Source organism: Nicotiana sylvestris, chromosome 12 (assembly GCF_000393655.2).
Source record: "Nicotiana sylvestris chromosome 12, ASM39365v2, whole genome shotgun sequence".
Classification (NCBI taxonomy): Eukaryota; Viridiplantae; Streptophyta; class Magnoliopsida; order Solanales; family Solanaceae; genus Nicotiana; species Nicotiana sylvestris.
In genome coordinates this window covers 146551876-146566912 of record NC_091068.1, presented here as the reverse complement: position 1 = coordinate 146566912, position 15037 = coordinate 146551876, and the positions used below count along the sequence as shown (strand labels likewise).

Below are 15037 nucleotides of genomic sequence, written 5' to 3'. Positions count from 1 at the left end.
ATTAAAGAAATTCTCATAAACTATATCATCTTATGTGTATAATTTAAAACATATTCGAAAGTAGTAATATTAATAACTATATATAATCACATTTTTCAAACCCGTTTTTTTAATTTATAAAAATGTTCTACTTAAAATACCATATCAAATATATATATAACAACATCAAGATCGTTAAACTTACGGGTGTAACATCCTTCCCCCTTTTAGATAACTCTTAGAGATTTGCAAAATTTTTACTAGGGTCTCCTCTGTAAATTAAACTTAAAACCCAAACTCTATCTTATTTCTGGACTATTCACAACCTTTTGTATCGGGTACCTCGTATCATCTTATCATTACCTTACCTTTCAATCTCGCATCGTATCTTATGTTTCTTTCATAACCTCCCTTCCATATAGGTGAAAATTACGCCTTAAAGCTCTATTGTAATACCTTCACCTCTGGTGCATACAAAATTTAGCGAAAGCTTCATACTAACTTCTTACGACTCAGCTCTATGGCACGATCTGAAAACAAAAGGAGGGTAACATTTCCTAAATTCCCTATAGCCTCTCAATTATAAATGTGGTGCAAAACACACTCATAAGTGATACTCTATTAGGCACAACTTTGTAGACTCCCTAGAACACGAATTGCTCTGATACCACTTTGTCACGCCCCAAACCCGGGAGGCGTGGCTGGCACTCAGTGCCGCACTGGCCCGAGCGCTTTTCTTTGTAACTATCATGGGCCAACATGGCCACAACTCGTAATGTATAACTATAAGTTAACAACACAGTATCAATAAACTATTGTACTTAAAATATGAATATATATGGGTCGTCAAAGCCTTTGACATACTGTACAAAATAAACCTCTGTCTACAAAGCCTCTAAGATTATTTGATATCAAATAGGACAGTGTATCGACCTACCCATAAGTTTGTAACAAACTCTGACACGATGACTTATAGACTCGGCTGCACTCCGAATGGGGTGGAGTCTTACCGATCCTTCGCTGAATGTTGATCTTGTCTATTATGAAGGCTCGTCAAATTTATAATCTATACCTGCAGGCATGAATGCAGCGTCCCCAACAAAAGGACATCAGTACAAATAATGTACTGAGTATGTAAGGCATATAAATAAGTATATAAAGGAAATGGAAGAAACATGGAGTAAATGACTCATCCTGTAAATCTGGATAACTGTGTAAATTAGGAAATACTTATAGTGTCATGCATATGCGTATGAATGTCATGTCGTGCATAGGTACATGTGCTCATAAAATTATCAAGCCTCTGAGGGCATCCCATTATATCATTTCAGCCATTGTGGGCAACATCATCATCGTATACCAGCTGATCAGGTGGTGGTGTGTATAAAATGTCGTATCCTTTTCCCATATCCCATATACACATATATACATATATACGTGTATATAACGCCATCTGAGTCATATTTCAGCCATTGTGGGCAACATCATCATCATATACTAGCTGATCAAATGTTGGTACGTATATAACGCCATAACCTTTCCCATATCCCACATACATATATATATATATATATATATATATATATATATATATATATATATATGTGTGTGTGTGTGTGTATATAACGTCATCTCGTCGTGGGTCAATATGCATGTATAAATGCATGAAATGCATATAAAATACGTTAATAAAATATCTTGGTACGTCATAGTATAATTATTCTTTCTCAATCTATGAAACTCTGAATGCATATACGCTTTCCGTCAATCTAACTTCTAAGGATATTTTCCTCTGTATAAGACTTTGAATCACATATTGTAAACTAAGGAATTTATGGAGAAAGTGCGAATGCCCAATGACAATAATAGAGTTCAAAGTGCAAGTATAATTATTGTACAAAGGTGAAGGATTATAGAAAGGAATGCAACTACGGCCTAAAAACTCCAGACACATCAATGTAGGATGAAAAGTGGTAGATTTTGTTCTATTAACAAGGTTCAAATGCAACATATCAGAAATTATTGAGTACTTGTTATTTTTCATTTGTAAAGTTTTATGTCACAAATAACTTTTTAAGAACGTACCACTTAAATTTTACACTAATTTATTTAACTTTGTTCTTAAATTAGACTTCTATTGGAAGACAATTTGCCCTAGAGTGAAAGAAGGAAAAATTTCTACACAACCTGAGTAAGGTCGGGGCTTAATTCCGGAGTATGAACTTCTCTTTATGCCTCGTTATCAAATACATGCAATTACGAGATCATGTCAAATAAAAAAAGGGCTTAGCCTTAACATACTTGAGGTGGAATACACTGAAATGTTTTATTTGTATCAACCAAAATGCCACAAGCAGAGTAAAAATCCACCAATGCATTAGCTAAAAACCCAGCAAAAGGATTCAAGTTTTAATACTGTGCATACTGGTTTTGAGTGGAGAGAACTCTGCTGCAAGTGGAACGGATGGTCTCTGAAACGACCTAATAAGCAAAGACTCCATTTTTTTTATTTCTCAAAGGTACTCTAACTTTAACTACCTAATCCTAGCTATCTTTAGCTTATTAGAAATCAAATTAATTTGAACTAGAACCTAGCCACCACGTTCTCTCTAGTGAAGTAAATGCATGTATTCTGCTAGTTTATTTCGGTATAGGAACCTTGTGAAAACAATAAGATTTGACGTTCAAAATAGTTGAAATGATGAAATCTGTTTTCTTTTATATTCACATAAGAGAAGTATCTGACCAATGCATAAAAATGGATTGAATCAACTAAGATTTTTTTACCACCTTCATAGAACTTACAGAATACATGTTAATATTTTTTTATTTTTTTAAATTAAGGTGTTTTTTAGAATGGTGGCTTAAGATATATATATATATATATATATATATATATATATATAGGTGGTTGCTGCCACATGGGGGTGGGGTGGGGATTTTCATGTTATACTATAATTAATTAATTAATTAATTAGGTAATATTTCGCTACCCGATAATTAACAAATTATTCGCATAATTAAAAATTATACCAACTTACTTAAAATTCTACTTATTTTTAATACACTTTATATAACTTGCTATACTACACTTTACTATCATGGTCATGTGGTACCATATGAACTTAATACATACACTATTATTTTATTAAAATGTCCATGTAAAAACGCATATATTTTCTCAATTTCTAATTTTTCTAATCTCATATAAAGAGTGAAGAGTACAAACTTTTATACACTTAATTCTTAAAATAGTAAAAAGGTAACTTTCTTTTCACGTGAGAAAATAATTTTTATCTTTACAATAAAGAAATTCTCATAAACTATATCATCTTATGTGTATAATTTAAAACATATTCGAAAGATACAATCATATTTTTCAAAACCCTTTTTTTATTTACAAAAATGTCCTACTTAAAATGTCATATCAAATATATATATATAACAACATCAAGGTCGTTAAACTTACGGGGCGTAACAGCGGTAGCATTCTTGTGCGGTGTGGTGCTCGCCTCGGATGCTGAATACCCCTCTTGGAGTAGGAAACTTGATCACTTGATAGAGACTGGACGGGCCCGCTCGCATGGCATGTATCCACGGGCACCCTATGATGGCGTTGTAGGCTATTTCTTGGTCCATGACGTGAAACGTCATTTCTAGGGTGACTCCTCCGGCTAGGACGGGTATCATTATCTCTCCGAAAGTCCGCTCGACTGCATTATTAAAACTCGTTAGTGTTATGCAGCGCGATATTATTTTGTCTTCGAGTCTCATCTGTATGAGGACTCGAGGATGGATAATACACGTGCCACTCCCGTCATCTACCATTATTCTTTTTACATCAGTATCCGCAATATGTAAAGTGATAACAAGAGCATCATAGTGAGGGAAAGACAAACCGTTGGCATCTGACTTATCGAAAATGATACTGTCTTCGAGGTCATCATACCGTTCATGGGTGATTGATCATTTGAGCTAATATGTGGTGGTGAACTTGACATGATTGATTGTTGTGCCATCGCCCCCACCAATGATCATCTGTATGGTGCGAGCGGGAGAAGGCGATTTTGGAGGTCCATGGGGTTGTTCGCGTTCGCGGGCGAAGTTAGCCCGCCCTCGATCGCTTAACAACTATTTCAGGTGTCCCTGGCTTAGCATTCGCACTACCTTTTATCGTAGTCCTATGCAATCTTCAGTTTTGTGACCCCTTTTTTGGTGAAATTCGCAGAAAGCATTCGACTTCCGAGTGTTGGGGCCTGACCTCATCTTTTGCGGCCATTGCACCTTTATACCGAGTTTCTCTAGTGCGTATACTATTTCTGAAGGAGAAACACAAAAATTGTGAGCAGATAGGAGCGGAGGCATACCTTTCTCAGGTCGATATGGCGTTGTATGTCGAGGAAGAGCATCAATGTGTCATGGTGGGGGAGGGACAGACGTCCTGACGTAAGGCTGATGCCTTTCTCGGCCGAGGCGGGGCCCCGACTGATCTCTTCGACCGTCGTTACGATGATCTTTCCTTGCTTCGAGTTGAACTAATGTCAACTGTTGGGTTGGACTATTGAGGTCATCCTCGTCGGCTCTTACCTCGGCGCAGTAGGCGTTATGGATTTCTTCCCAAGTGGTTGGAGGGTATTTCATGAGCCTGCTTAGCAATTTTCTAGTCGCTCTCAATCCGTTCTTGTTTTGTCCATTCTGGAAGGTACTGCCATTCCCTCTAACACATTCGGTGAGCTCATTCTCACCCTGTTGAATCGAGCTAAGAAGTCCCTGAGTCCCTCACTATGCATCTGTCTTACGACAAATATATCGTTTACCCTGGCTTCTGCCTTTTTGGCTCCTGCATGGGCGGTGACGAATTTGTCTGCCATTTCCTCAAATGTTGCTATCGAATGTGTCGATAGTTGAGAGTACCATGTCAGGGCTCCCCCTGTTAGGGTTTTGCCAAACTTTTTCAATAGCACCGACAATACTTGCTCTTTTTAAAGATCGTTACCTTTTACGGCTCTAACGTAGTGGATGATGTGATCCTCTAGATTGGTAGTACCATCATATATCTTTAGGTAGGGCAACATTTTGAAGGTTTTTGGAATGGCATAGGGGGCCGCTTCTTCATTGTATAGCTACTCGATAAATCGACCAACATCACGCTTTGGCAGCAATTTTAGGGCGCCTGGTATTTTATCAACTCTCTAATGGTGTTCCTTCATTTGATCACGGAGTGCTTTATTCTCATTTTCCATATCCTCTATTTTCTTTAAAATGGCTGCAAGTGCATCATTACCTACGTCATTATCAACATGAGTGTTACCTATATGGGGGGCGTCTTGCTGCATGTGCAACGCTCCTGTTATCCCTTTGAGCGGGTTTATCAAGCATGTTGTTCAGAGTACTTGTCAGCCATTCTTCCAGCAGTTTTCTTACTGCCGGTGGTGCTTCTCCTATTGTAGATGTGGAGGCTTCCTTCTCGCGCGAAGCAGTTACGCTTTCGTGCGGGGGAGGTGAAGCGTCTCCTCTGGGTGTGATGTTCGGTGTCTCGTTTTCGTTATCTTCCCTGCTGTCTTCGTTGATGGTGTTCAGGAGGTTGGTTGTGACGCCTACTATTGCCTTTTACCTTGCATCTCCTTTTCCTGCCATTGTTAATTTGTGCAAAGCTAGGAAGAGGCGATTATCCTTTTCAAGGGTCGTGATGAGACTAAAAACTTAGCTAAAGAAACTCCCACAGACGGCGCCAAAAAATTTTAACCGAAAAATATTGAAACCTTTTTTATTAAACCAATCATAAAAATGGAGAGGTAAATCTCAGCCAAGTATAATAAAATCTAGATGAAAAGATACAAGGGATGAACAAGGTGAATAATGCTTCTTAATATGTCGAAACCGAATGATTAAGCGTAAATATGATAACTTCGGTTGTAGAAAAAATATTGCAATGGATGCTCTTGGCCAAGATAAAAAATGAGGTATGGATCTCCGAACGGTAATAAACAAGAGTTAACTTTTTTTGTATTCACTTTTCGATCCCCTCTACAAAAATGTTCTTCCTCTATTTATAAGAGACAATCCCTTTTTAAGCCCTAAAAAGGTACAACATAAGGAATATTTGAAAAGCACATTCCTATTGTCTCCTGCTGCGCTTACATTGCTGCGGACGACGTACGCTCGCTAACCATTGTCGGTCGTCACCCCTTACAACGACCAAAGAATGCTACGCCATAAGGACCTCGTTCTTTGCCGTACTCAGTAGTGGTCGTGGTCGTCCAAATTTGGATCCATACAACACCTACCAAAGGATTTTTAAGCTACACTCCATTTTTCTTCCTCTCACTGTTGATTTTCATCCATCTTCTTAATACGTTATAGGACTATCAGATCACATAAATTCAAAATTATAAATAGTGTTTCAAAGTTACGGATAAAATTGTGGAGAGAACTTTTGAATAGATTTCGAAATATTGATTTAGGGTTGATTTAAGTCTTATTTGGCATATATTCGGGGGGTAAGAAAGGGGTGTGCCGTGCAGGCTAGGGCGACCGTACGGGCAAGTTGCCGAGCAGGAATTCTTCCAATGAAGAATCTTATCGTTATTCGTTAGTAAGTATTTTGTTGATTGCTTAGATTGTATTTGCTAACTGCATTGGAGTGAGCTGTGAGAGCATGTGACACCCACATGGTTTCTGAGCATTCTAATCAACACAATACTCATATGATTCTGTTCTGTTCAGTTACTTGTGAGTCGTGAGTTGTGAGCTTTTTGACCAGTCTTGTACCTTCAAAAAGAGTAATTCTGTGTACAAAATATTTTGTGTTAGAGTAGGGTCCGGAAAATAGCCGCAAATCAAAGGGTGTGATCCCTATTTTAATCAAGGATTTGTAATTGTATTGATAGCTCGAACTCATGACCTATAAAGTCACACATAAATAATTTTATCGTTATTCCGAAACTCCTTTCAACCGGTCTTGTACCTTCGTCAAGCCAAATGGAAAGTAGTAGATGATGTATTGAGTGTTGGAGAAAGGAAAGACTTATTAAATACACTTTCCAGATTATTAAATGCACATCTAGGGACCGTTAAGATTAAAGAGAAACAAAAAAGGTTTTCTGATAACATATACCACAGCACGTAGTATTACTTAAAAACTAACTGAAAATAATTTTCTAATAGAGTTTTCCAAGATTAAAGCCAAATACAGATGCCACCTTAGTTTAGCAAGTCTATGTCAATTTTCAGAAAGTAAAACCGACCCCTGATATCAGTTGTCCTTATATCATTTATTTTTGTGTCTCTTCGAAAAACAAGACTCTACTTGCCTCTGGTTTTTCTAAAAAGAAAAAAAGAAACTATACCCGTCTCTTTCCTACTTAAATTATAAAGATTTCATTTTTTTTTTGGGTTAAATAAATCAATACGGAGAATTCCTGTTCTCTTTCCTACTTAAATTATAAAGATTTCATTTTTTTTTGGGTTAAATAAATCAATACGGAGAATTCCTGTTATCAATAGGGACAATGAAATCTTGTTAATTGGACAACTTACACTCAATGTCCTTTTTGTCTTATCTTTTCTTCTTTCACCCCATCTGTCGATTCATATGCTTCATTTTGATTATACAACGGCTCATTAAAACTCCATTAGTGGAGTCTGGAGGGTAGGATGTACGCATATTTTACCCCTATCCCGAGAGAGTAAAGAAGTTACTTCCGAAAGACCTTCGACTTAAGAGGACGAAAATAGACAATATCAGTACCACCAACAGATACCACAGGAATAATAACAACATCTTAAAACCAGTAAATAAATGAAAAGCAAAAGCGATAGCCAATAAAGACCTGGCACTATGAAAAACGAAAGAGTAATAAGACACAACACTAATCACTAGTAGTCTAAGACAAAAATCCTATCACACTGGCCTCACAGAGGTGCGAACTAGGAAAAGACTCAAGTACCTCCTAACCTACTACCCTAATACTCGACCTCCACAACTTCCTATTAAGGGTCATTTCCTCGAAAATCTGAAGTCTCGACATTCCTACCTAATCACCTCTCCCCAATACTTCTTAGGTCGCCCTGTACCTCTTTTCGTGTCTTCTAGAGCCAGCCGCTCACACCTTCTTACCCGAACATTTAGGCTTCTTGTTTGTACGTGCCGAATCATTTGAGTCTCGCTTCTCGCATCTTGTCATCAATGGGAGTCGCGCCCACCTTTTCTCGAATATCACCATTCCTAATCTTATACATCCTAGTGAGCTCGCACATCCACCTCAAGATCCTCATTTCTGCTACTTTCATCTTCTAGATATGTGAGTTCTTAACATGCCAACACTCAGTCCCATATATCATGGCTGGTCTAACCACCAATCTATAAAATTTACCTTTGAGTATCGGTGATACTCTCTTGTCACACATGACTCCAGATGCTAACCTCCGCTTCATTCACCCTACCCCAATACGGTGTTTGACATCCTCGTCGATCTTTTCCCTGGATAACTTACCCAATATACTTGAAACTGCCTCTATTTGAAATGACCTGTGATTCAAGCCTCACATCCACGATCGCGTCCCTCGGCTCATAGCTGAACTTCTACTCCAGGTATTCCGTCTTAGTCATGCTCGGCTTGAAACCCTTAGACTCAAGGGTCTGTCTCCAAACCTCTAGTCTATCGTTAACACCGGCTCGCGTCTCGTCAATCAGAATTATGTCGTCAGTGAATAACATACACCACAGCACCTCCCATTGAATATGGTATGTTAGTGCGTCCATGACCAGGGAAATAAGAACGGGTTGAGCGCAGAACCTTGGTATTACCTCATAACAACCAGATAATGCTGTGAGTCGCCTCCTACTGACCTAACCCGAGTCTTAGCTCCATCATACATGTCCTTAATCACCCTAATGTAGGAAACTAACACACATTTTGCCTCCAAGCATCTCTAGAGAACCTCTCTAGGAACCTTGACATATGTTTTCTCTAGATTAATAAACACCATGTGCAGATCCTTCTTCCTATCCCTATACTGTTCCATCAACCTCTTAATAAGGTGTATAGCTTTCGTAGTATAACGACATAGCATGAACCGAATTAATTGTCGAATATAAAAACCATCCTCTTCACCCTCACTTCAACCACCCTCTCCCAAACTTTCATGGTATGACTAAGTAATTTGATTCATTTTGAAATGTTCAAAATAATGATATCATTTCACCACTTACACTAGAATCCTTTGGCTCATAAACAATATATATATATATATATTAATTTTATATATTACAATTAGTATATAACGTATAATTTAAAATATTTGTTTATTTTTCCAATAAAAATAATTTTTTCCCTTACTATTATGGGAATTACTTTTGTTATTTTGGTTATTAATTAATATATTATTAATAGTCAATTATTGTTTCCTATTTTATCTTGCGTAATTAAATACATAGATTTCTACAAAACTTATGCTTATGTTATTTATGAGGAAAACAAAAATTGGAGTATCCCAACAGTGTGGAGTCTACGGTAGGTAATGTGTACAAAAATCTTATCCTTACCTTGTAGAGGTGCAGGAATATTTATGGTAAACCTTCGACCCAAGAAAAGAATTTCTCAGCATGTTTGAACAAGAAAATAGTAATGAAGAAGTCATGTTGAAAATGTAGACAAGAACAGTAATAACAATAAAATAACAAAGAAGTAAGAAAATCGAAGGAAGGGAAACAACATGTAGTAATAGAGATTGAAGAATAAGAAAATACGAAAATGATAACAATAATATCGATACGAAAAAGACGAAACATATACAATGTCCTAAACTCGACTACCCCTATCCTGCTATTTAGCGTCATGTCTTCAGTAAACTGAAGATGTGTCATGTCATGTCAAATTACTTCTCCTAGACACTTTTTCAACCTACCTCTACCTCTGTTTGGACCCACAATTGCCAACCTTTCACATCTTCTCATAGCATCTGTGTAACTCCTTTTCACATGTCTGAACCATATTAGTCTTGCTTCCCTCATCTTGTCGACCACAAATGCCACTCTCATCTTGTGCTAAATATCTTCCTAATCATATTTCTTTGAGTAAAACTTCAAAATAATGGGCGTTTGGACATAAGACTTGTAAAATTCCAAAAAAGAATGATTTTTTATAGTGAAAATGTTATTTGAAAATTAGAGTTGTATTTGGACATGAATATAATTTTGGATTATTTTTAAAGTTTTGTGAGATATACAACAACAACGACTCAGTAAAATCTCACTAGCGGGGTCTGGGGAGGGTATTGTGTACGCAGACCTTACCCCTACCTCGAGGCAGTAGAGAGGCTGTTTCCTAAAGACCTTCAGCTCAAGAAGACGAAAAAAGACAATATCAGTATCACCAATAGAAATCATATGAAAAATAACATCATGAAAATGAGAAAGTAGATGCAAAGCAAAAGCAATAGATAATACAAAGACCCAACACTATGGAAAACGAAAGAGTAGTAAGACGCAACATTACCACTAACTGACTTCGACAAAACCCTACCAGACTAGCCTCACAAAGGTGCGAAGTACGGAAATACTCAACTATCCCCTAACCTACAATCCTATTACTCGACCTTCACAACTTCCTATCAAGGGCCATGTCCTCGGAAATCTGAAGCCTCACCATGTCTTATCTGATCACTTCTCCCCAATACTTCTTAGGTCGTCTTCTACCTCTTCTAATGCCCTCCAATGCCAGCCGCTTACACCTCCTTACCAGAGCATCTAGGCTTCTCCTTTGTACCTGTTCGAACCATCTGAGCCTCGCTTTCCGTATTTTGTCATCAATGAGATCTAAGTGAAAATTTTGAAAAACGGCATTTTGGAGTTTTTCAAATTTTTAAAAAATTAAAAAATTTATCTTTAAGTGAAAATTAAATTTTATGGTCAAACACTGATTTCGAAAAAAAAAATTTGAAAAAATGAAAAGAATTCTTATGTCCAAAACGGGCTCTTATTGTTTCCAAAGCTCAAACAAAGGTCATCAAAATAGATTTCGTGAATATACAAATGACACCCATTGATAAAGTCGTGAATAAAAAATCAACGTCACACTTTAATTAATCTTGTCGTTTACTAAATTCCTGGTCCAGCTGTTCCCCACAAATTTTCAAATTTCAAATTCCTTCCTAAAAAATTGAATGTATAAAAAATAGATCTCCACCCTTCTTAAAAATAAAAAATACATCTGAACCGTAAATTCACTATCCGTTACAGCTCATCCCGTCCCTTTCTTTTCAAACCCTAAAAGCCTTTTAAAAAATCTATAACCTCACTATAAAAACAAACCCTTTCCCATGTCCCTACATTTATCTCTCTTTAATCTTTTACTCTTCTCTGCCGCCTCTCATTTCTGAGATCTACACATTTTTCTTCAAATTTCTGCATCTTTTTTCAGATCTCAGTTCCAAAAATGCGTGAAATCCTTCACATTCAAGGTGGACAATGCGGCAACCAAATCGGTGCCAAGTTCTGGGAAGTTGTTTGTGCCGAACACGGCATTGATTCCACCGGCCGTTACAACGGCGATTCAGATCTCCAGCTTGAGAGAATCAATGTCTATTACAATGAAGCAACCTGTGGAAGGTTTGTTCCTAGGGCTGTTCTTATGGATCTGGAACCTGGTACCATGGACAGTATCAGATCTGGTCCGTACGGTCAGATCTTTAGGCCTGATAACTTCGTTTTTGGTCAGTCTGGTGCTGGTAACAATTGGGCTAAAGGACATTACACTGAAGGCGCTGAATTGATTGATGCTGTCCTTGATGTTGTTCGTAAGGAAGCTGAAAACTGTGACTGCCTTCAAGGTTTGTGTTTCGACCATTCTCTTTGGCATTTTGTCAAACATTTATTTGCATGTGTTTTTTTGTTTGTTTGTTATAGATCCGTGCATTTCGAAGAATTTGTTGGTGTTTCCGCTGTTGATTTTCAGGATTTTCTCTTAGGCATTTTTCCAAACAAGTTGTTTGAATGTGTTTTTTGATATAGTTCCGTTAATTTTGAGGCATTTTGTTGATGTTTTTGGTGTTTTGATTCTAATAGGATTTCAAGTTTGCCATTCATTGGGTGGAGGAACGGGATCTGGAATGGGAACGCTTTTGATTTCAAAGATCAGAGAAGAATATCCCGACAGAATGATGCTTACGTTCTCTGTTTTCCCGTCTCCTAAGGTGTCTGACACTGTTGTTGAGCCTTATAATGCTACCCTGTCGGTGCATCAGTTGGTTGAAAATGCTGACGAATGTATGGTCCTTGATAATGAAGCTTTGTATGACATCTGCTTCAGAACCCTCAAGCTTACAACCCCCAGCTGTAAGTCATTTCACCATCTTCATTGCATTTCTCTCTACCCGATCACTATGATTTGATACCTGTTGTGACTTATTTGTCTAATTCTGTCTTATCTTTTTTGAATGGAACAGTTGGAGATTTGAATCATTTGATATCAGCTACAATGTCTGGTGTCACGTGTTGTTTGCGTTTCCCTGGGCAATTGAACTCTGATCTTAGAAAACTAGCTGTGAATCTGATCCCGTTCCCTAGGCTCCATTTCTTCATGGTTGGTTTCGCACCACTGACTTCACGTGGTTCTCAGCAATACAGGGCCTTGACGGTTCCTGAACTTACCCAGCAAATGTGGGATGCTAAGAACATGATGTGCGCAGCTGACCCGCGCCATGGAAGATACTTGACAGCCTCTGCTATGTTCAGGGGTAAAATGAGTACTAAAGAGGTGGATGAGCAAATGCTCAATGTGCAGAACAAGAACTCGTCCTACTTTGTCGAGTGGATTCCCAACAATGTAAAATCAACTGTTTGTGATATCCCACCGACGGGACTTAAGATGGCATCTACCTTCATTGGTAACTCGACTTCCATTCAGGAGATGTTTAGGCGTGTGAGTGAGCAGTTCACTGCTATGTTCAGGAGAAAGGCTTTCTTGCATTGGTACACTGGTGAAGGAATGGACGAGATGGAGTTCACTGAGGCGGAAAGTAACATGAATGATTTGGTTTCGGAGTATCAGCAGTACCAGGATGCTACTGCTGATGAGGAGGGAGATTACTATGAGGAAGATGAAGAGGATCTTAATGAAGCTTAATTTGAATGTATGATGCCAAGCACCACAATTTCCAGTTGATGGTCTTTTGGCATTGACAATGGCAATGGATAGTAGGTCTTTGATAGCTATAATATGCTTTCATGTAATTTTCCTCTTAGTTTCAAAGACAATCTGCAGTATTGTAATAGTACTTGTTTCTGTTGGTTGTGTTTAGTCGTACTTGTCTTGGTTTTATGATGATGAAGTTACTATTGGTCTAGTACATTGCTGGTTTTCTGCTGTCTTGTTCTGTTTCCCCTTTTATGTATATGTGCTTTTTGCTGGTCGAAGCAACAGCTTGTTCTCAATGCTTGATTTGCAGTTACAATAGGTATTTTCATAGTTCAATAATGCATCTTCATTTAAGCCACATTGGTAGTAGAAAATTCAGGTCTACATTGGTTGGGGCTCATTGGTTGAGTGAGCGAGGGCAAGATGTTGAATCAATTTAGTGAAAATGAGATTGTGCTGTCTCCAAAATGTAGCAGCAGATGTTTCTTCCCATAGATGGTTTATTTGCTTGTTCCTTATCCTCAATCCATAGATGCTATAGAAATTTATGCAGCGGACGATGTTTCTTCCCATAGATGTGTTATTCGATGAAGATACAATTGTGGGCGTCTTAAACAATATCAGGTGAACCTAGTATAAAGAGGATCAACTATCGGGTGTTACAGCAATTAAGTTGTCAAATTAAGACTATCATAGTAATTCCTAAATTAAAATCTAGCAGTCCGATGTGATAGGAATGAACATATGCGGATCTCAGTCTATCACTACACATTTATTTTCATCTCCAGAGGGCAAACATAATTCGTACGACAAGTCACTGAATTTTCACCCTACTAATAGGAGAATTTTATTTGCTATTTTTATTGTTGAACTTATTCCCAAGATCCATATGATATCTTGTCTTAGATTTAGCTAGTGTTTAGCCATAGATTTTCAAATTTGTTTTGAAAATTTTTGATTTGGTTAAAATTTGGTTTGAAGATGAAAACGTGTTTGGACATCAGTTATCAAAACATATTTACCAAATTTATTTTGGAAAAACATGAAACATGACTTATACCCACAAGTTCTTAAAAGGCATAATGGTTTCTGGCCACTTAAAATTGTATGGCTTTTGAAAACCAATACACAAACTTTGGACTTTTCCATTTAAACACTCAAACTCGTGAAACCCATAACTAATAAACACATTTAACTGTTGACCCATCCCATGTAGCGTCAGTTGGTCCTAGTCAGCCTACTGCGTGAGTCTCACGATGTTTAGGAGCATGAGAGCCCCTTTCCCAATGCCCAATGGTAAAAAATGGGGCCTATTTAAGTGGGTTCTTATTTCTTCAATGTAAAACACATTATCCCTCTATTATATAGCATTTGAAGTTTCATTCCTTCATATTTCTTAAAATGTGAAGCTTTATTTAAATATTTTTTTCTTTTTCCAGACTGTGAAAATGATTCAAAGTCCTGTATTTTGTCATTGTGGAGTTGAAGCTCATATTTGCATCACTTGGAAGCCAACAAATCCAGGAAGAAGGTTTTATACGTGCTCAAACTATGGTCGAGCCAATTCTTGTAATTTTTTAAGTGGTTTGACCCACCTCTTCCGGATCACTATAAACAAGCTAAGTGATTTCAGGACTGTTATCAAGAATTAGAGAGAGAGAGAGAGATCAACTACAACGTAGGAAGAGGGTGAAGATCATTGTAACTTTAGTTGTTGTATTAGCACTAATAATTGTAATTTTCTTCTTAGTCTAGTTAGTACTAATCAGTGTCTTCATAACTCTATGTAAAATGATAATGACAAAATGAATGATGTATGTTTTGTGAAATGAAAAGCAATTTTGACATAAACAAGCAGGCATATATAAACAACCAAGTTCGATCAGCCTTCTTGGTTGACAAAATTAGCACTGAAAGTT

The 15037-nt window shown here is 37.5% G+C and overlaps 1 protein-coding gene across 1 annotated transcript; it reads left to right on the top strand.

The window, feature by feature from the left end:
* The first annotated feature begins 11270 nt into the window (after positions 1 to 11270).
* LOC104240750 (tubulin beta-2 chain-like) lies at positions 11271 to 13329 on the top strand. Its single transcript, XM_009795665.2, has 3 exons — positions 11271 to 11811; positions 12047 to 12316; positions 12427 to 13329. Exons 1-3 carry the CDS (start codon positions 11418 to 11420, stop codon positions 13104 to 13106), a joined length of 1344 nt encoding a protein of 447 aa, XP_009793967.1. The 5' UTR covers positions 11271 to 11417; the 3' UTR covers positions 13107 to 13329.
* The last annotated feature ends 1708 nt before the right edge of the window (positions 13330 to 15037 follow it).